We start from the raw sequence: 22,070 nt of genomic DNA, 5'->3' as shown, positions 1-22,070 counted from the left end.
TTAAACCAATTTTCTTCCAAAGTGCTTAGTGATTTTAAAATATTGCTTTCCTAAAGTGAGTATTCCTCTTAGAGTCCAGGTAGCATACAGTCTCCTTTTTATGCACATGAGTGTGCATCTATTTACATGAAATACACATTTACATATATCCTGTAGGTCTCATGCGCAGAAATAACATCTTTTTGATGGTGAAACTCAGGTTGGTGAAACTCCAGTTATACTGGGGAGGACTGACCCTCTGTGCATTTGGGGGCTTGTAGCTATTGAGAGGCATCAAAGCTGAGTTTACAAGAAAGGGACATCTCGGGGAAGGGGGAGGGAGGGGAGAGCAGAGGGTATGTAATAAAGCAACACATTGCTTTGGATGTGGGGAAGGAGGCTGATAAATGAGAATTCGTATGTTTGATGAAAAGCTAAATCTGCTTGCATTTCTTATAGATTTTCCTCCTCATCCTCTCTAACCGGGCTTTCAACAGATATTTTCTGACCACATTCTCTGCATGTTTGAAGAGCTGTACAAAGTGCTCTGCCATCTGTCTGGACTGCTTTTTCTAATCAGAGAGCATGTGGAGTGACCTTTGGGCAGTCCCTGGAATGTGTGTTCTTCCACTGTTGTGCCTGAATCTTCACAGTCAGACAATGTGCCTTTCTCATCGCTCATCCACTTCCTGTGTCACACGGGGACTAAATGTCACTCCAGCTGGCTGCCTCTCCAAATAGGCCCTTTCTCAGCACTACAAAAAGGACTTGATATTTGCACGAAGTGCTTTGAAGGTCACCTGCTTGTGTTGATCCCAGCCTCCTGCTTGGGCTCTTTCCCCTGACCCTTCTGTCGAAATGACAATCGTCATCATTATGATGATAGCCTCTCCCATTTACTGAGGACTCCTCCCGTACCAGGAGCCATGAACGTATGTACCAGAATTATGTGATCTAAGCAATTCTATAAATTTCTTGACCTTCCCATTTTTCAGATGAGCAAACTGAGGTCCCAGAGAAGTTAATAAACTTACCTGAGGTCTCCCTAACCCCCCATATGAAGAATCAGTCCTAGAACAGAGTCATAGCTCTGTTTTCGATGCCATGTCCTCTGGCAAGTCCTCCGTGGTCTCCTGGGCTCAGTCAGGAGCCCCCCTGCTCCCATAATGCTCTATGCTGCCTCTACCATAGCACTCTCTCCCTGGATTCTAACATTTGTTCACTGCTCACTCTTCCCACTAAATCAGGGGATCCTCAAAGACAGGGCCATGCCTTGTTTACTTTTCAGAGCAGTCTCTGGCAGGAGCTGTTTGGACACTGTCTGGCTCTCCTATGCTGTGTCATGATGAACATCCTGAAAGCAAGGAAAGTGGGGAGAGGAATTTCTTATCAATGCTGGAAGACACATGGGTTTCTGTTTTCTAGTCCTGAATTGGACACAGATGATGAGGAGAGAGACACGGGTCATCTACGTAAAGCCTCTTCTTCCACTGTGGAAAATGAAGCATATCTTACCATCAACTCTACATGGGAAGGCCAGCTACCCTGTGAAAAATGTTTGGAGGCAGATTCAGAGACCATTCCCTTGCCACAGTTCTGTTCTTGGAGTTTCCTCTCAGAGTCTTTGCCTGCAGAAGAAGTCTGTGATAGTGAGAGTGAATGGGAAGACCTAGAGGAGGCTGTGGACTTGGATAATGGTACCCTCAGGTGGCTGCCTCCTACTCTGGGTAGACTGAGGCTGTGCTGAATTCTTCTAGTGGGGCTCAGAGTTCACCTTGGCTGGGTGATGGTCCATGGGCATCATTCGTGTCCCTTATGCCCCCTCAGGAGGTCACACCTCATCATGGCACTTACAATAGCCCATGTTCCATGACAACAACGCTAAAAAGATCAGGTTATTGTCATTCCCATTTCATAGATGACACATTCGGGGCTTTTCCAGGGTCACACAGTGACTTTTCTAGGGTCACACACATCCCTGGCTCTCCCCCTCCTCAGACTGCATGTTCAGTGCTCTCCTCTGCTGCCACCAGCATGTGGCTGGGTGGACCTTCTCTCTTTTGGTGGGCTGCTTGTGAAGTGCTGATTCCTCTTTTGTGTGCTCCTGCCTGCCCTCTGGCTAAATATATTTCAGAGAAGAGCCTCAGAGAAGGGCCATGTAATGTGGCCCTTCTCAACAGCTGCTATGCCTCAACACAGTGAGCTTTTTCTTGATCAAGAAAGTCAATCTGTCAACAGAAGACGCCACCATAAGTTGACTCTGGGTCAGAGAGCTGGAGTCAGATGGTACTGAAGACAAGCGAAGAATAAGTATCATAGAAACTGTCAGACTAGGGGACACCTGGGTGGCTCAGTGGTTGAGCATCTGCCTTCGGCTCAGGGCATGATCCTGGGATCCTGGGATCCAGTCCCACATCGGGCTCCCCCCGGGGAACCTGCTTCTCCCTCTGCCTGTGTCTCTGCCTCCATGTGTCTCTCATGAATGAGTAAATAAAATCTTAAAAAAAAATAAACTGTCAGACTGGGAGCAGAGTGGGTTAAACTCTTGACAGCTTGGCAAACCACCCAAAATCCTGTTAAAGTATCTATAGCATATGTTGTTCCAGTCAGTTTATTTATTTTTTTTCCAGTCAGTTTAAAATGCTGAATGCTCAAGAAACTTCCATATAAACATATTTTCAAGGCACAAAGAAACTTACCAAGGCATTGGCTCATGAAGATTTGGGTGTGATCGAAGCAGTCTTGTTCACTTTCATACAATTGTGCCCTAGCTACATTTTTCCTGCAATGATTGACCTAGATTCTTAGATGCCCATGGCAGGCAAGCTGATGACGTGGGTGGATATTGGAAATTCAGATGTGACAGAAGGACTGGTTCTGATCTGAAATAGGAAGCAACACATTAACAGAGGGGAGGACCTGGAGGCTTTGAAGACCATGCCTGCCATCCATATGGAAGTTGGACACTGACAGCTTTGGGGATGATGAACAATGGATTCACAGGAGTGTGGAGCCAGCAGAGGGTGCCTTATATGTGGAGGGCAGTCCTTCTAGAGTGGGGTTCTCAGGGCTGGGAGCTAAAAGAAGATGGGGTGAGCAATGCTTTGAGGACCCAAGCAGCCAAGAGCCCCCAAATTTCAGTACTTATGAAATGTCCCAGGAGATCTGCAGTCCCCCTGGGGATCCAAGCCTTCCTCTGCCATTTGCTGCAGATCACCCAGTGACTTTGAAACCATCCAAGATTCAGCTGACTACCAAATGGGGATAGTGAAAGCCACCTCATACTGTCATTATAAGAGATGACAATGCATGTTAAGGGTTTAGCACACTGCTTGGTGAGTAGTAAGGACTCACAAAGTCTTAATTCACTTTAGTCCTAAGTCATAAAGGAGGGCATTATATCAATGAGATGATGCAGCCTTTATGAATGCATTCAGTCCTGTTTGGTTTTTCCCATGTAGACAAAGGAGCCAGGTAACTTTTTCAGACTTGTGCTCTAATGTGAGGGGTGAGGAGAGGTGGGGAGAAATACTAGTTCATGGCAAGGGTATCTGAATCTGGATGTACTGAAGAGCTCTCAGCTATGGACAATGGCTTGGAATGTAATTAGGCCTAGGCCTGCCATAGTCACTTACTCTACTGTGCTGAGAAGGCAGGCCTGCAAGTTAGTGCTCAAGGTGTGAGTTCATAGCCTGGGCTCTGTGGAACAGCCCATAGATAGGCTTCAAGGCACCCAAGCACCTCTAGAGTTAGAATACTGACTTCCTTGCTTCTTTTGGAAAAAGAAACCCCCTCCCTTTTTTTTTGAAAAAGCAACTCCTAGTATCCCTTAAGTTCTCTAAGTGACCCACAATCCTCAAAAGATTAAGGATAGTTATTGATTATCTATTTCATTCTGGAAGTGAGGAGAACTTGAAGAGTATAAGGAGGACTTTATTTATGGATGGAATCATACATCCTTTAAAACTATATAATAAATTATTTTCTTGGTCCTTTTAGACAATGAGATAATATTGGTACATAGGCAGTTTCCACAAATAATTTCATTTGGTCCTCATATCAACTTTGAATGGTATTCTTATTCTTCTTTTAAAAATGGGACTTAAAAGGTTTATTTAATTTGTCCAAGATCATACAGTTAGGAGGGTCAGATTCACACTGCATCAGTCTGTTTCAACTTTTGGTGCATTTTTGCATTTTTCCCTAGAATGTGTTTTCCATGTGGACTTGTGTGTCACACATGCCTTTACATCACGTGTCATGAGTCCGACTATTTCTCTCACGAAATATTTCTCTCTTAGGAGGCTAAAACAATCCCTGCTGTCTGGTGGGATTGAGAAGGCAATTGAACTGCTCTCTTTAGTGAAGGCAGCCAGCCTCAGGGCGAGGCAAGCCAGTGAAAGCTGCTTGTAGTTTTAGGTGCACAGAGAAAGTCTGAAAACCTCCAAGGTTTCTGCATGGACATCCTTTTGACAATGATCACATGGAAGAGCCCTTAGATGTTCTTGGTCCAGAGAATGTACGTCTGAGCTCTACAGCCAGGAAAGAAGCCTGTGGGTCCCTGAGAAGGCAACATGGAATGGAGGGTCTGGCCCAGTTAAGAATTAACTTCAAAAAGATCACACCTGTCACTTCTGAGACTCATTTTTTTTAAAGATTTTATTTATTTATTCATGAGAATACACAGAGAGGAGAGAGAGAGAGGCAGAGACACAGGCAGAGAGAGAAGCAGGCTCCATTCTGGAAGCCCGACGTGGGACTCCATCCAGGGTCTCCAGGATCACATCCTGGGCTGCAGGCGGCACTAAACCGCTGAGCCACCAGGGCTGCCCCTGAGACTCATTTTGAATAGCAGTTGTGACCTCTCTTCCATTCTGGGGTTTATGTTGAATAAAGCTGTGTGTGTGTGTGTGTGTGCATGTGTGTGCATGCATGTGTGTGTTCATATGTGTGCTTATGGTGGGCTTCCCCCTTGTGAAAGGATCTGAGAACCAACCACCTACATGAAGAGAAGCCAGCCCAGGGTGAGGTCTCACGGCGGCCACACCAATACACAGTTCCTGGGACAGATGCAATGTTCCAGTTTGCACTTTTTAGTTCTCCATTGGTTGAAGGAGTCCTCACAGTTTTCAAAGTTCTGTTAGTTCCGTTGAGGGAATCTCCCGAGAGCCTTGGCTCAAGGCCCCAGGAGTACCATGTGTTGACATCTTGTTCTTCCTATGCAACTCCAGATGGTTAGACGTTCTTTTAAAAGCACTTTCCTGGGGATCCCTGGGTGGCTCAGCGGTTTGGTGCCTGCCTTCAGCCCAGGGCGCGATCCTGGAGTCCTGGGATCAAGTCCCAAGTCGGGCTCCTGCCTGGAGCCTGCTTTTCCCTTTGCCTGTGTCTCTGCCTCTCTCTCTCTCTCTCTCTCTCTCTTTCTATCATAAATAAATAAAATCTTTTAAAAAATAAAAGCACTTTCCTTTTGAACTCAGCAACCTGATCCTAAAGATGATATGAAGGAAAAGTAAGATGGGAACATCTAATGAAAAAGAAAGAGAGAAGTGGTAGATCCAGCATTACCAGAGGTTATGATATGTATATACCCTTCACCATAACAAGAAACTAAAACTAGATGGGGTTAACAAATACACCAAAAAGGAAATAAATAGAGCTGGTGGACCACTGTGTGAGGCAAGGAACGCACTTGACATGATGTAACAGGGGATACATGGCAGTCAGCATTTCAACATGGGGGAAGGAAGCCACCTTCATAGACCAAACTGGGGTAGCAGGAAAAGTGGATTTAAATTCAAAGTCTACTTCATTTGTTAAAACTACTGATGAGTTGATTAGAAAAAACTGTTTGTTTCTGTTTGAGAAAAGATGTAGAAAACAGACTCTGGTTTTATCAGATCTACAGAGGAATAATACAGTTCTTCTGGCTTACAGCAATAATAAAGCATAAAAAAGAGGAACTACAAAGTTGACGATATGAGAAAATGTTAACACTTCTGTACAGAAAAATGCCAAAATTAATCCCTGGGCCTGGGATCAGCCAAAGGCAGATGCTCAACCACTGAGCCACCCAGGTGCCCCAATCCCTTTACTTTTCTATATTTATTACTTGTACAATAAATTTTAAGTTGAAAACAAGAAACTGAAACAGAAAATAAAAGAGACAAAAGAAGAAATAAAGACAAAATTTTTATTTTTTATTATTTATTATTTTTATTTTTTTAATAATAAATTTATTTTTTATTGGTGTTCAATTTGCAGGTATCCCGGCGTTTCACTGCATCTGTATCTTTGGGGTAAATCCCCAGCAGTGTAATTGCTGGGTCGTAGGGCAGGTCTATTTTTAACTCTTTGGGGAACTTCCACACAGTTTTCCAGAGTGGCTGCACCTAGGTACAGCCAGGTGTGAGGATGTACACTGCAGAAGCCAGACTTGGAAGCAGTTTGCAGAAATGGGCTGAATCCCTTAGGGACTGCACTGCCCTTTCTGATGTTTGCTCTGAAACAAAGCAAGTAGCAGCTACAATCAAGGCCACCTAAGACAAATTAATGTGTTCTTCCTGAGATATGGCTCCAAATGAGTAAACAGGCCTGGGGGAATGGAGAAGATCCTACAGGCAAGAGGACCAGATTCTTTTTGAACCTGTAGGCCTCCATTTCTTTTCCAAAGAGGAAATAAGCAACCAGGGTTCAGCAGAGTGCAAGAAGTTTCAAAACTGTAAATACTCTTATTCACTCACTTAATTGCACACTTGATTAATTCCCTAAACTTGAGGCCTATGAAACTGTGTAATAGTGCACATAGCGGGCTCTAGCCCTGAGTGCATTTGAAACAAGCCTCTTCAAATGCCTGGAAATTTCTTTTTCATTAATAGCAAAACATGCTAAATGACCTATAAGACTTCTCTCATAAAGAGAATAAGAAATAAAAAATAAAAGTACATAAAGAAGAGTTCATAAATTAAATTTTAGAGGGACACCTGCACCCCGATGTTTCTAGCAGCAATGTCCACAATAGCCAAACTGTGGAAGGAGCCTCGGTGTCCATCGAAAGATGAAGGGATAAAGAAGATGTGGTCTATGTATACAATGGAATATTACTCATCCATTAGAAATGACAAATACCCACCATTTGTTTCAACGTGGATGGAAGTGGAGGGTATTATGCTGAATGAAATAAGTCAATCGGAGAAGGACAAACATTATATGGTCTCATTCATTTGGGGAATATAAATAATAGTGAAAGGGAATAGAAGGGAAGGGAGAAGAAATGGGTAGGAAATACCAGAAAGGGAGACAGAACACGAAGACTCCTAACTCTGGGAAACGAACTAGGGGTGGTGGAAGGGGAGAAGGGCGGGGGGTGGGGGTGGATGGGTAACGGGCACTGAGGTGGGGCACTTGACGGGGGTGAGCACTGGGTGTTATTCTGTATGTTGGCAAATTGAACATCATTAAAAAATAAATTTATTAAAAAAAAAGGAATCACCTGTAGAGGGTGTTTAAAAAATATAGCTTTACTGTTCTCATCCACCATGGAGACAGACTCTGAATCAGCAAGGCGGGGTAAAACCCAGAATCTGTTCTTTTATCAAGCTCAGCAGAGAATTGTATGTATGGCCAGATTTGGGAATCACTGATGCAAACTCTTCACTAAATATTTGTTAAGCTTCTATTTTGTGCCAGCACACCATTTGTATAAGGTCGAACATAAGCTCTAACATATACATGTTTACCCCTAAGTTCTAGTAGAGCTAGAGTGGACTTCCCAACTCAATATGGTAAAAGATGTGAATTCTCCCCAACAAAATTTCATTTAGAGGTATAATGTAATTCCTATCAAATTCCCACCAAGGTATGTTGTAGATATAACATGCTTATTCTAAACTTCATAAATTTTATTTTATATTTTAAGTATGATTCATATTATATAGATAAAAAATATATACTGGAAAGGCTCAGGCCCTAGAATAACTAAAATAATCTTGAAAAAAGCAAAATAAAATGGAAGGAATAGCTGTGTCAAACATTAAAGCTTATTATATAGCTACCAGAATTGAGACAGTGTGGTATGGCAGACCAGTAGACACAGATCAATGGAATAAAGAACTCAGGAATAAACCCACACAAATATTTCCAACTGATTTTTGACAAAGGGGCAGAAGACATTTAATAGAGAAATGATAGCCATTCAATAAATGGTACTGAAACAATTGGCCATCTATAGATCAAGAAAGAGAGAGAGACAGAGACAGAGAGAGAGAGAGAGAGAGAGAACTGACCTAAATACCTCATACAAAAATGAACTCAAAATGGATCACAGATTTAAATGAAAATGTAAAATTTTGGGACTTTTAGGGGAAAAAACCCCAACAACCCAGGAAAGCACTGGGAACCAGGACTAGGCAAAGCGTTTTCAGACTTTACATCAAAAGCATGACACATAAAAGGAAAATGGATAAATTGGTCTTTTGCCCAGTGTAAGATTCTGTTAAGAGGATAAAAAGACAAACTGTAAAGTGGGGGGAAATGTTTAAAAATCATACATCCAACAAAGACTAGTATGTAGAATATATAAAGAACTCTCAAAACTCAGCAGTAAAAAGCCAAAAATACAATTAGGAAATAGGGAAAAGACATGAACAGATATTTCCCCAAGGATTATATCCAGATGACAAGTAAGCACATATAAAGGTGTTCAATCTGATTAGCTATTGGGGAAATGCAAAAATCAAACCACAAAAAGATACTTCTATACATATCAGAATGATAAATAAGAAAAAATGACAATACCAAATGCTGGCAAAGATGCGGATAGACTGAGTAACTCACACATTGCCAGTGGGACCGTAAAATGCTGTAGTCACTATGGAAAACAGTGTGGTAGTTTCTGTAAATAAGTAAAAATGCAATTACCATAAGACTCAGCAGTTGCATTTTAGGCACTTATCTCAGAGAAAGGAAACATACTCACGCAAAAACCTGTACACAAATGTTCATAGCAGCTTTCTTTGTAATAGCTCCAAACTGGAAATAATCCATCTGGATTGTTCAACCATGTGAAGGATTAAACAAATCATGATACATCTATACCCAAAAGGATGAACTATGCACATTTGTATGGATCTCTGGAGAATTATGCCAAGAAGAAGCCAGTCACAAAACAGCATGCAGTATGATTCCATTTATACAACAGTCTTGAGGTGACAAAGTTCTAGAAATGGAGAACAGATCCGTGGTTACCTTAGGTTAAAGAGGGGGCAGGAATATGAGGGTGATCATAAAACGGCACCAGGAGGGACCCTGATAGTAATGGAACTGTTCTCTATCTTGACTGTGGTGTTGGATACATGAACCTACCCACATGATAAAATTGTATAGAACTTAACACAAACAGTACAAGTAAGACAAAAGAAATCTAAATAAGAGAGATGGATGAATGTCAATATCCTGGTTGTGATATTATACTAGTTTCATAACATGTTATCCTTAGGGCAAACTGAGTAAAGGGCACAGGGGATCATCTATATTATATTTTATAACTACATGTGAATCTATAATTATCTCAAAGTAAAAAAGTTTAATTAAAAAAATGGTCTTCCCAATGAGGTTTTAACCATGTCAGGGCTGCTCCCATACTGGCAGGGCAGGTTCCACAGAAAGGTACAGATCCATTAACCAAGAGTGAGAGCTCTCAGCCTCTGTTGCTAGCTGTGTTGGGAAGTGCTCACAACCCTCCAACAGCACCTCTATGTAGTGCTATCATCATGGTACTTGCAGTGTATTTTTTCCCCCATAAATGACAGTTCCATCCTTCAGCAACACAAATCTCTGCTGCAGAATAAGGAACTCAGCTTCAGAGTCAAGCAATCCTAGAGAAAAATGAATGGGAAGAATATTGGAACAACTCTAACAACTCTTCTGCCCCATCTTCAGCTTGACACACATTCACTGAGTACCTACTATATATAGCATGCTCTGGGCAAGGCTGAGGTGATAGAGGTGACTGGATGGTGATTACTCCGTGGAAGCTTGTGTCTTGTGAAGGAGATAAAATACAAACACATCACTATAACCACTGGGAATAATGCTAGACTGAGCATAGTAAAAAATGTTGTAAAAAAGCATAGTAAAAGATGTATAGAGAAAAGGGATTTTTCCCAAAAGGGAGTATCAGTCCTGCCTGAAGGGAGGGTCTGGGATGGGGTAGCACAATGTTCCTCTAAGAGGAGAGGTATAGGCCTTGAAAGGCATGGGGATGCAGCACACAGCAGAGTGAACAAGGGTACTAAGAGGTAGGAGAGGAGCCAGGAGATCGGGTGTGGACAGATTATGAAACTAAGGTTGGGTTTTCAGCAGTTTATTATAATCAGGACTCTAATCAGAAAAACTAGTCTGGTTTGTGGGGTGGAGGAAGGATTGGTATGGGAAAGACAAAAGGTAATCAGATCATTTTGGACACCACTGCTGATTCTGGAGCAGAAGGAATGGTGGTCTCATCAACTGAGATGGGGGATGATCAAGGAATATCATATTTAGTGATAAGTTTGGTTTTATTCATTCTGAATTTGAGATATCTGTGGATAGGGGGAACCTTAGAGGGATAGTTTCATTAAGATGGGATCATCATGAAGTACATTACAAGAGGTACCATTACTGAGGGCTCACGGCAATGCTATGACATGGTTTTATCTACAAGAGATTCTGTAGAACAGACTGTAAAGATAACCACACTATGAAGCTCTAATATAATGGGAGTAGCAGAAGGAAGGACATCCTTATGTAGCACATGCTCCCTTCTTCATTCAATTAATTACTCAAGAGTCACCCTGACTGGCAAGCCAGCAGCACTGGCTTCACCCACCCATAGCCTATAAGGCAAGAGGCAAGAGGACAAGAATGGAAAATTCCTCTGAAAACAGGTGTTGGAATGCTATGGCATTTCCACTTCCATACCTGGGAGGGAGGACGGAGCTTCACCTGGCATAAGAGAATAAATTATAAGGCTTAATAGGCTTTCCTGCAGTTGTTGTTGTTGATGGGGACACGGGTGTGTAGCTGTATCCTAGCAGACTCTAAGCCAAGTGTGGGTAATGGTCTGGTGAGGACAAAGAAAAGATCCAGATTCAGAGCTTGAGACATAGGGTTACTGGGACAACGTATGTACAGGGAGTCCAGAGGTGGTTGACTGGGCAAAGCAACTGCTGCTGGGATCTACAAGTAGTAAGCCTTTAAAATGTAGCAACTAGTCTAGTAACTATCTGTGGCCTCTCCCTACTTGTGTGGCCAGCATTCCAAGGAGATGAAAGGCTCCTGTCTGAACATTCTTCCTTATAAGGGACATGCTCCAGGTTGGCTACCCCCAGAGCCCCTGATCTTGAAGGGTGAAAAACATGTTCTTCTCCATATTCTGCTTGATGGGAATATTGAAGGAGGATGGGATCTCTACATTCTCAAGATAGTGATTAACAGGGACATTCAGGGTGTGCTCACACAAACTAGCTATCCAGCATGTACCATACAAAGGGGTTGGTATCTAATCCATGCCTGAGGAATCTAAAGGTGAGAAGTGATAGCAGAAACAACAAGCCTGGTGGGAGAGCAAAGAGAAAAAAGACTTCTCAGGAATAAATTGTCATACTCTTGGAAGGGTAAGGATGCAGAAGCCTTTCTTATAGCCACATGGCCATATAGGAGGGGCACAGCCCAAAGCCTTTGTAAAATAAGTAGGCATCACATGGGCCCAACCAGAGAGTCAGAACCTCAGCTCACACAGAAGATCTATTAGTGAGAATTATAAAAAGCCATCCTGCTGTGGATAAATTATACAAAAGTGGCCTTTTTATCCCTTTGAGAAGTCCTTTATTGGGGCACAAAACCAAGTCGGCATTTGACCTCCATTTACCCATTTTTCTGGCATCTTTACTCACAGCACAGACTACATAAACTCATTGGTACTCTGGAGCAGGTAGGAACAGAGGAAGGGCACTGTAGATAGCTGGCCAGAGACAACATCACCCAGGCAGTGGAGTTGCACTTGGAGACACCCTGCAGGAGAATTCATAGGGAACAACAAGATTCTCTTGCAGGACAAACAGGCTGCTCAAAATACCTGTGGAGCCCAGAGGGCCTAGTGCTGGATTCCAGTTGCAGAGGTATCAGAACCTGAGTCTGGAGAGAAGGGTGTGGGTGGGCAGCCTCTTGAGGAAGGACAAATGGATGCACCATTTTCTCGTGCCTGTTTGAGGCCCATAGCAGTACCAGCTTCAAGGTCAGAGACAGTCTAACAGACAGGAGGGTAAAGGGAATCTTACACTGAAATGGGACTGTCCTGGGTGTTCAAAGTTATGGACCTGCCCAGGATTTTATATGCAAGGGCCCAGGAAAAAAATGCATCTGGACATTGAACTTGATGGCATTGAAGAGAAACAAAGAAGTTGCCTTCTGTGTGCACCTTATTCGGCCTAATTGATAAGATACAATACAATGACATCTGTATTCTTGCTGGAAAGCTCAGGGCATAGCACAGACCAAGGGGTAATACGTGAGGTTTGAAAGGCACATGTCTAGCTCCTCTGTTAGAATTTGGCAGTGTTTGCAGTTCACTTTCTGCCATATCATTATTTTATTGTGAATAAGTAGAGTTGGAAGTGGAAGGCAGGGCATTTATATACAAGAGTTTGTGGCAGGCTCGCCTGTCAGCTTAGCACCTCTTCTGTCAAAGCCTAAGGATCCTCTCTCTCCTTGTGGGGTGTGCATGCAGATTGATGGACTGGTTGAAGGCTGCAGACAGATGAGCAGCCAACTAATGGATCAATCAATTAATATTTATTGGGCATCTACCATGTGCCAGGCTTGGGGACTAGGCAGCTGGGAATTCACAACGAGGTAAGTACACATCTTTCTGCTCTTTAAATAAAATAGTTTTCAGCTTCCACTGGGATTTTTACCAGTGTTGTACTTTCCACGATTTATTTTTATAGAGCCTTTTATGTGAAGTGTCTCAAAGCTAAGCAGAGAGAAAGAAACACACAGAAATGCCCCACGGCTTCTTCTAAGCTCACGATCGTCATCGACTGACGCTTGGTGGTGCTGAGTGGGAAGGACGCCATCTAAAAATAAATCAGGCTGCAAAGCAGAGGCCTGTATCATGATAGATCCTAGGAAAGGTTAGTGTTGCTGAAATGAATCTTTTTTTCTTACTCTTCATTATGTGTTCTTCCCTGGTTCAAGCTAGGTTTAGAAAACTGAACTCGCCCATGGACCTTGTGAACTGTGAAAAAATGACTTTGGGTTCTGAGGTCCTGTGTGTGAGCTGTTCACTAGGGTCTGGAAGGCCCTTATGGCTCCTCTCTGTGTCTGGAGACACATGGCTTGAGATGAGGGGCCATTTTGGCAGTAAATTATTACACTTGAAGGAAGCAGATGGGCCCTACCACAGCAGAGAGCAGGAATTTGCCTGGCCCTCAGGTTCATCCAAGAGGGAGCCTGGATACCCAGACCAGGGGTGGGGAGGCAGACAGAGATTGCAGAATTAGCATTATCTCTCTGTTCTGGTCACTGCTGCTCCCCTGTATGAGGGTCCCTAGAGATGCACTAGTGAGCCCAGGGTGAAGGAGGACATTAGAAGGTGGTGTCTGTAGGGCAGCAAGGAAGGGATAACCGAGACTCCTCAGCTAGGCTAGAAAGGGGACCTGGAGGGATGGACTAGGAGAGGAAGAACTGAGGCCTGGGCTTGAAGACCATAGCAAGGACCAGGCGTGTAATAAGGAGCAAGGGCCTGGGGTTGTATAGCGGAGAGTCCTGTGAGGTTGAGTTCTGGGACCCAGAGGAAAGGGAGTATTAGGGAACCTGGTCTTCCAGACCTGTGTTTTGAATGACTGCTGGATGAATATGTCTGGTCTAATTTGTGAAGAGTATCCAGTCTTAACTACAACAGGACAGAAGCCACAGCTGCAGTGAATCCTTTGCTTAGAAACAGACATTTAAGAGATAGAAACAGTGAGCACAGAAACTCTTGAAGACCACAGCCCTAGCGAAAAGTGTGACTCCATTCCCCAGGGAAAGGGAAGCAACATTTATTGCCACAGTGCTGGATGCTTTTGTACTTTGTATCATTAAGCACTTACAACCCTATGGCCTTTTTTTTTTTTTTTTAAAGAAACTGAAATAGAAGTTGGGAAGTGACTTGCTCAATGTCACCAGCTATTCAGTAGCAAAGCAGGGGCTGAAGTCCAGGCCTGGGAGACTCCATGCACTACTGACAACTGGTTAGACACAAGGGTGTGAAAGGGTTTCCAAAGAATGGTAGAAGGTTTGATAACACAGTATATAGTTCTTTGAATTGTTCACAGAAGCTGCCAAGAAAAACCTTTTGGGCCAGTGGCCTCTGAGATTGTTGTGTGGTTTTGCATAAAGTTGGGGGATGGAGCCTCAGAGTTATTTCAACCAAGTCTCCATTTACTCTCCATTCAGGGATTTTCTGATGCTGTGGGTAGGAATTCTTTCTTCTGTGTGTTCCTAAGACAGCAATCTATTTAGTGACCTAACTATATCCATAACATTTCAATTCATCCATGCTGCTCTTATTTGTGAAATAGTGACCATGTGCAGAGTTCTGATTCTGCATTTTCTCGTGCCTTTTTGAGGATATTGAAGGAGGATGGGATGGGAAAAACAAAGGAGACATCAGACGTGGGGTCCATCTTTAAGAGAAATCTCACCCTGGCACTGGTATAGCTTGCCTGGAGGGTTCCATGGCTGTGGAGGAAAAACCAGGCCTCTGATGGAGAGAAGGCATCCCGCTATTGACAGCGACTCACAGAGCAGGAAGCAGAACCTTCGGTGCCCGGACAGAGGGTGGCCGTTTTTGCTCAGGCTCCCTTCAGCCCGAGGAGGTGACTGTCTCAGGCCAACATTGAAGGCTGTTGGGTAAGAGAGGCAGGTTTTGTCATGACCTCAAACGATCCGGATCTACCAGAGTGGCTGTGGTCAGGACCAAATGGAGAGGGATGTACTCACCAAGTTAAAACGATTCTGGCTTCATGCAATGAGGCAATGTTGGCATCCTGAATCCCCTCTACACTGACCACCCTAACAGAAACTGTCAACTGACCTGTAGCCAACTGACCTCACCATGTGCACAGGTTAGTGACTTCTGCAGCAGTTCTGCCCAAAGCGCCTACACCCTCCATCTGTTCTGCTCTGACACTGCAAAGCCGCCCTCACCCTAGCCCCTCTGCAACTAAGTGTGTAGGGGAGACGGTCAAGGGTAGGTATGAACCAAGTGACCACTCCTAGGGACCACAGTCGTCATGGTTCAAGATTAGGGCACGGCTCAGGATGCTGGGGGCGTCAGGAGCCTAGCTTAGGAAAAGGGTCTGTACAACAGGGCCGTGGACCAGCGACCCCAGGGACGCCGCCGCTGGGTCCTGCCTGCAGGCAGCGCTGCAGCGCCCCGGCGGCCAGCAGAGGGGCACAGCCGGCTCCAGCCAGGCCCGCGCAGGGCGGTGGCGCAGGGCGTGGCGCAGGGCGCCCCAGTGCGCAGGCTCGCGGGCCCCGCCGGGATTGGATGGCACCGAGGCTGCAAGGCCCAGCGGGGTCCTGCGAGAACCCAACCGGCCCGGCCGGGGGCGGCCCGGGGGGCGGGGGGGGGGGGGTGCGGCCCGGCCCGGGGGCGGTTGGGCCCGGCGGGGCGGGGCGGGGCAGGTGAGGAAAGGTGGCGGGGCCGCTGGGACCCGAGGAGGGTGGGGGAGGCCGTGGCGCAGCAGCGTGGGAGGGCGGACTTGGATCCCGGGGGCCCCGGAGGGAGACGCGCGGACGGCCAGGGCCCCAGGGAGCGGGCTGTGGCCCCAGGCCCCCGCGGCCTGCCCGCTGGCTTCCCGCCGGCCTTGGGCGGGGTGGGGCCCGCGTCCGCCGCTGCCTGGGGGCCCCTGCCCCGGGCTGTGTGATGCCCGGCTGTACCGGCTGTACCGTGGCATGAGTTGTGGTTCTTGTGTGTGACAGGTTTGGGGCAGGAAACACTGGCTCTGTGATAAAGAAAGGCCTTGGAATCTCTTTGAGGATAATGGAGCTGATATGGTTGGTGAGAAGCCATAAGCAGGTACTAGGACGTGGTCTTCGCTGGCCCGGGCTGGGGAGGCTTAGAGGCCAAGACCTCCATTCTCAGTCAAGCACCAGTGAGGGTTGAGGGCCCCAGCAAGAAACGGAGCATGAATTCAGCTAATTCAGCAGCTATTTCTCAACACCTCCTGTGTGTTCATGCACTGTTCTGGAAATTGAGAATATATCTGAACAAGATAGGCATATCTTAGCCCTGCTTAAGGGCTCATATCTGAGCCCTGCCTTGATGGAGTTATATTCCAGGTGGGAGATAGCCAGTCAAGCCTGAGTCCTGAGTCCTCGGTTTTTGCCTTGCCTGCAACACTTGCTGTTGAATGAGATGAGGAAAACTGTAGGTGGTGGTGGGGGTAGGTTTCATTTTGGAAGAATTAGCTTTTGAGTGTGTGTTAGGTTTGAGATGCCTACAAGGTTTTTCCCCAACGTGCAACATACAAACAACAAAGTTGGAAAGAATTTTCCAGTGAACTCTGTATATCCGTCACCTGGGTCCTACCATTAACATCTAGCCACCCTTGTTTTGTTTTTTGTTTTTGTTTTTTTCCTGTATATTGGTTTATCTCGCCATAAATCTACAAGGTAACACCTATTTTTTTTATTGTGGTAAAATACAAATAACATAAATCTAACAAGTTTTTAAGTTGAGGAGTCAGGTTGGCCATTGAAAATTTGAGTCTGAAGTTCTGGGTGATGTAAGGGCTTTGGAATCACTACCATAAAAGTGGTATTTAAACCGAAGGATTGGTTGAACACCTAGGTTGAGAGTGTACACAAAGAGGAGAAGGCAGGGAAGCCAAATAAAAGGAGGAGGTGGTGGTTAACAGTGGTGAACGCTAATGTGTAAGATGGATGTGGAATTAGGATTTTAATCATTTTAAAAAGAATGACTAGTGGAGTAGAGGGGCATTAAGGTGAAGTGGACTTTTTTTTTTTTTTCCGAGATAGAAGAAACTATAATATATTTTTATGGCAGTGCGATCAAAGTCCTAGAAAGGAAGGAATGATGCAGATGAGAGAGGGGAACATTGTGGAGGGAAGTCCTTGGATATCTGAAAGGGGAGGAGACCCCAGAACACATGGGTAGTTGGCTTTGAATTGACAGGAACACATACTCCATTACAACTAGAGGGGAAGTGGAGACAACAGCTGCAGATACCAACAGGTGGTAGTGGCACTGTGTGTCTGTCATTGAAAGGGCATAGAGGAGAGGAGAAGAGGTGCTAGAACTCAGAGGAGGCACATGTGCCATCGTCCTCCTGGAGACTGGCAAAATAAACTAGAGATTCAACTGTCAGGCAATGTTAAATACCTGTTTGAGGTGTGTAGTCATGAATTTAAAGTGAAATCAACCAGTGAGTTTGTGTGGTTGTCTTTGGGAATGTTAGACCCTGAAAGTGTATTTTGAGGATTAAATGAGGTAATACACGGAAATCATTTAATGAGTGGTAAGCATATGATGAATGTTACCTATTTTTGTTTGCATTCTCATTTTGTTTGTCCCTTGTTTATGCAAATGTAACTCAGGGGGGCTGACCTTTACCACTTGACAGGGTCTTCTCCAATCAACCCTGAGTCCTCTGTGGCTCTTTAGAAGTGTGGTTCATGGTGTGGTTACATTTATGCAGCTTCATGTTTGGGGATGTTGGTGAAAAAGGCCCAACTGTAGCAAATGAGGCTCTCATTGCAGACTGATTCCCTCTTGGACCGGATAGGTTAGGGCTCTGTTACAGTGGCAGTTATAAAGTTCTTGTGAAAATCTATTTTGTGTTTCATATTGGATCTGGTATATTGGGAATTTATATATCACCAGAAGAGGTTTTTGGTTTAATAGGTTGTCATTTCTCCCTGACCACTTTGGCTGAAACTGACAGCTCTTTAAAATGCCCAGTACTGTCTTAAGTATATCACATGCATTGTTTTGTTTAATCCTCACCGCAACTCAGTGAGTCCGGGCTGTCATTATCTTTGTTTTTCAAATACAAAAATGTTGCAGAGGTTAAGTAACTTACCCACAGTACACACAGTCTGATCTCCAGTTTCTGCTGAAGACTAACTTAAAAAAATTTTTTTTTAAAGACTGCTTGGCCATCACTCATCTACACTGTAGTGGTTAAGGTAATGGACTGAAGCAAATTGCCCGGGTTTAAAAACTGCTGCTTACTAGCTCTGTGTCTTAGGGCAAATCATTTAACTTCTGTGTGCATTTGTTTTTGTTTGTTTGTTTTTTTAATCTATGAAATGCAAATAATAATGGTACTTGCTTGATAGGGTTATTGTGAGGATCACATGGGTTAATGTATTTAATAAGCTTAAAATAATGTCTGGTTGTTTAAATGCTGTTATCATCTCTGCCTGGTAGTGCAACCAGGGTGATATATTTGTACTGATTGAATGACTTCCCTAAAATCATTCTCTAAGGACCCTGCTATGCTACTGTGTTTAGTGGAGTATGAAAATTGCAGGGCACTCTCTTAATGCTCCTAATTCGGGAATCACCTTTCCTTAGATTTTGTTATCTCTCTGAGGGAAGCACATATAACAATTTGCCTCTAGGTGCAGACAACAATTTGGATTTCATTCAGACTCATCTGACCAATGAGGTTAATTTCATTAGTCCTGGTATTACATGCCACTTAAAGGGAAATAAGGCCTGGGTCTTCCATTTTGCCATTCTCAAATTGCCATTTAGTTAGAAAGGCCAGCAGACTGCATAGCTGGTACTGGGCACAGTGTATGGTAAATTATGTGGGTCAGTTGTCTGCACATTAAAATGTTCTGCAAAGATCTGTAAAATGTAGACTTACTGTGATGTGTTGCATCAGTTACTGATTAAAAGCAATGGGGCAGGCTTGGCATTGGAAAGCCAGTGAAGGTTCTAGATGATCTTTGTTGGTACACAAAGGGAGAGTAAATGTATGATACAAAGTAGTGGTTCCCTGTGGGCTTCTGTCAGAATCACCAGGGGAAGTCTTATGATGCTTTGCAAAATGACAGGCTCCGTGTCCACAGATTCTGAATCACAAAGTTTATGGCAGCATTCTGGAATCAATCTATTTTTTGAGAGCTCTGCGAATGACTCAGATGTGCAGTTAGTATGGGATGCCATTAGTACAAATCAGTGTTTTCCAGCCCTGACTGTGTTTTAGAATCACAGATCAGTTCACTCTTTAAAGAATACTGATGAAAAAAAAAAAAAAGAATACCGATGCTCTGGACCTACCCCAGGGATTCTGGTTTGGCTTGCGCAAAGTCTGGACATTTGCAAAGCTTAGGTTGATTCTAATCTGCATCCAGGTTTGAGAATCACTGGTATAATCAGCTGTATTTTTCTTCAAAGTTAAGTTACTCATAGATTTAAAATAGATATAGCTTCAGGCAACATTATATCATCAGGATGGTGAAAAAAGTTAGCATTTCTGAACTCTCCAATGCAAATGTTCAATTCAATAATCAGGTAACAGTGGAAGGTATGAATTGATGATTTAATTATCATCTATCATGCTAAACAATGAAGTTTGACCTGGAAAGGCAAATCAACATTTACTAAGAGCTTTGCATGTAATCTCAATCGTTGGGAGGTGTGTATTACTCCCATTTTGTAGATTAGATTTTTGGGACTGAGGGAGGTTAAGTAACTTACCCAAGATCTCTACCCAAGTGTATACAGCTCCACAGCCTAGGTTCCATTTCCTCAGTAGTTTTCAATCTTGACCACACACTGCACCTTGGAGAACTTTAATGATTAAAACTTGAATCCCATTCTTAGATTCTGATTTCATTGGTTTGGTATGGCCTAGAATCAATATTTTGCAGTGCTTTCCAGATAATTTGAATGTGCGCAACCCTGGTGGTCTAAATTTATTTCCTTTTACATCAGCAGGTTGCCCATCTGTGGACTGCTGAGAGTAGGTTCTTTGCCTTCTCAAATTTACTTACCTTTGTATCATTTCTTTCTGCTCCTTTTAATATGTATGTATTGAGTTCCCACTTTTTGCCATTGTCTTGGTGCTGAGGTGACACAGTGGTGACAAGACACCAAGTCATCATGGTACTTATATTGAGGGAGAGAGACATTACACATGTGAACAGATGCATAAGGGCTTACATAAGTAAGCTTTAGAGTAATGGAAAGTGCTTCTTTTTAAGATTTTTTATTTACTTATTCGAGAGAGAGAGAGAGACAGAGAGAGAGAGAGAGAGAGGCAGAGACACAGGCAGAGGGAGAAGCAGGCTCCATGCAGGGAGCCTGACGTGGGCAGCTGGGGTCTCCAGGATCACGCCCTGGGCTGAAGGTGGCGCTAAACCGCTGGGCCACCAGGGCTCACCAGAAAGTGCTTTTAAGAAAAGTAAAACAAGATAATGAGTAAAGTGATCCTGATATCCGTGCATGACAATTCTAGTTGCTCTGCATTTTTGCCAGAACCACTTTGTATTGTTTGTGTGCATGTGTGTTTCATTTTAGCCATTTTAATGAGTGTATAGTGGCATCTAATTATTGTTTTCTTTTGCATTTTTCTGTTGATGAATGGTGTTGAACATTTCTTCATATGTTTGTTTGCCATCCATAGTTTTTCTTTCTTTGTTCAGATATTTTGCTCATTTAAAGAAACTTGGGTAGGAGGCAGGGCAAGATGGTGGAAGAGTAGGGTCCACAAGTCACCTGTCCCCACCAGCTTACCTAGATAACTTTCAAATCATCCTGAAAACCTACAAATTCGGTCTGAGATTTAAAGAGAGAACGCTGGAATGCTACAGTGAGAAGAGTTTGCGTTTCTATCAAGTACAATTTGGTTTTGGCCACTCTGCACTGAGCAAAATGACTAGAAGGAAAACTCACCACAAAAGAAAGAATCAGAAATAGTACTCTCTTCCACAGAGTTACAAAATTTGGATTACAATTCAATGTCAGAAAGCCAATTCAGAAGCACAATTATAAAGCTACTGGTGGCTCTAGAAAAAAGCATAAAGGATTCAAGAGACTTCATGACTGAAGAAGTTAGATCTAATCAGGCAGAAATGAAAAATCAGTTAAATGAGATGCAGTTCAAACGGGAGGTCCTAACAATGAGGGTTAATGAGGTAGAAGAACGAGTGAGTGACATAGAAGACAAGTTGATGACAAGGAAAGAACCTGAGGAAAAAAGAGAAAAGCAATTAAAAGATCATGAGGATAGGTTAGGGGAAATGAATGACAGCCTCAGAAGGAAAAATCTACGTTTCATTGGGGTTCCAGAGGGCGCTGAAAGGGACAGCGGTCCAGAAAGTGTATTTGAATAAATAATAGCTGAGAACTTCCCAAAATTGGGAAGGGACACAGGCATTCAGATCCAGGAGATAGAGAAATCCCCCCCTAAAATCAATAAAAACTGCTCAACACCTCGACATTTAATAGTGAAACTTGCAAATTCCAAAGATAAAGAGAAGATCCTGAAAGCAGCAAGAGACAAGAAATCCCTAACCTTTATGGGGAGAAGTATTAGGATAAGAGCAGACCTCTCCACAGAGACCTGGCAGGCCAGAAAGGGCTGGCAAGATATATCCAGGGTCCTAAATGAGAAGAACATGCAACCAAGAATACTCTATCCAGCAAGGCTCACATTCAGAATAGAAGGAGAGATAAGAGCTACCAATATAGGCAGCAACTGAAAGAATATGTGACCACCAAACCAGCTCTGCAAGAAATATTAAGGGGGACTCTCTAAAAGAAAGAGGAAGTCCAAAGAAACAATCCACAAAAACAGGGACTGAGTAGGTATCATGATGACACTAAATTCATATCTTTCAATAGTATCTCTGAATGTGAATGGGCTTAATGACCCCATCAAAAGACACAGAGATTCAGACTGGATAAAAGAGCAAGACCCATCTATTTGCTGTTTACAAGAGACTCATTTTAGACCTAAGGACCTGAAAATAAAAGGTTGGAGAACCATTTACCATTCAAATGGTCCTCAAAAGAAAGCAGGGGTAGC

At 43.7% G+C, this 22,070-nt stretch overlaps 2 protein-coding genes across 23 annotated transcripts in view; both read left to right on the top strand.

The window, feature by feature from the left end:
- The window catches only part of FRMPD2 (FERM and PDZ domain containing 2), a 119,838-nt gene extending 119,351 nt beyond the window's left edge, over positions 1-487 (top strand). Inside the window, 1 exon segment of the mRNA XM_038578012.1 lies at positions 439-487. Coding sequence (XP_038433940.1) covers positions 439-487 — 49 coding nt within the window.
- Positions 488-15,635: 15,148 nt separating this feature from the next.
- The window catches only part of PTPN20 (protein tyrosine phosphatase non-receptor type 20), a 114,916-nt gene continuing 108,481 nt past the window's right edge, over positions 15,636-22,070 (top strand). For 13 of the 22 annotated variants that reach the window (XR_005380338.1, XR_005380343.1, XR_005380340.1 and 10 more), the window contains exons 1-2: positions 16,031-16,081; positions 18,175-18,213. Coding sequence is in view for 8 of the 22 variants with exons in the window: in XM_038578002.1 (XP_038433930.1) it covers positions 16,046-16,081; positions 18,175-18,213 (75 nt within the window). In the remaining 14 variants the exon portion in view is untranslated. Of the gene's footprint in view, positions 15,688-15,937; positions 16,082-18,174; positions 18,214-22,070 lie in introns of those variants that run through there. The other 9 variants (XM_038578009.1, XM_038578008.1, XM_038578005.1 and 6 more) reach the window with 8 other exon arrangements.

Source organism: Canis lupus, chromosome 28, assembly GCF_011100685.1.
Source record: "Canis lupus familiaris isolate Mischka breed German Shepherd chromosome 28, alternate assembly UU_Cfam_GSD_1.0, whole genome shotgun sequence".
Classification (NCBI taxonomy): domain Eukaryota; kingdom Metazoa; phylum Chordata; class Mammalia; order Carnivora; family Canidae; genus Canis; species Canis lupus.
Note: the sequence above shows the minus strand (reverse complement) of the source record. Positions and strands in the feature narration are given on the sequence as shown.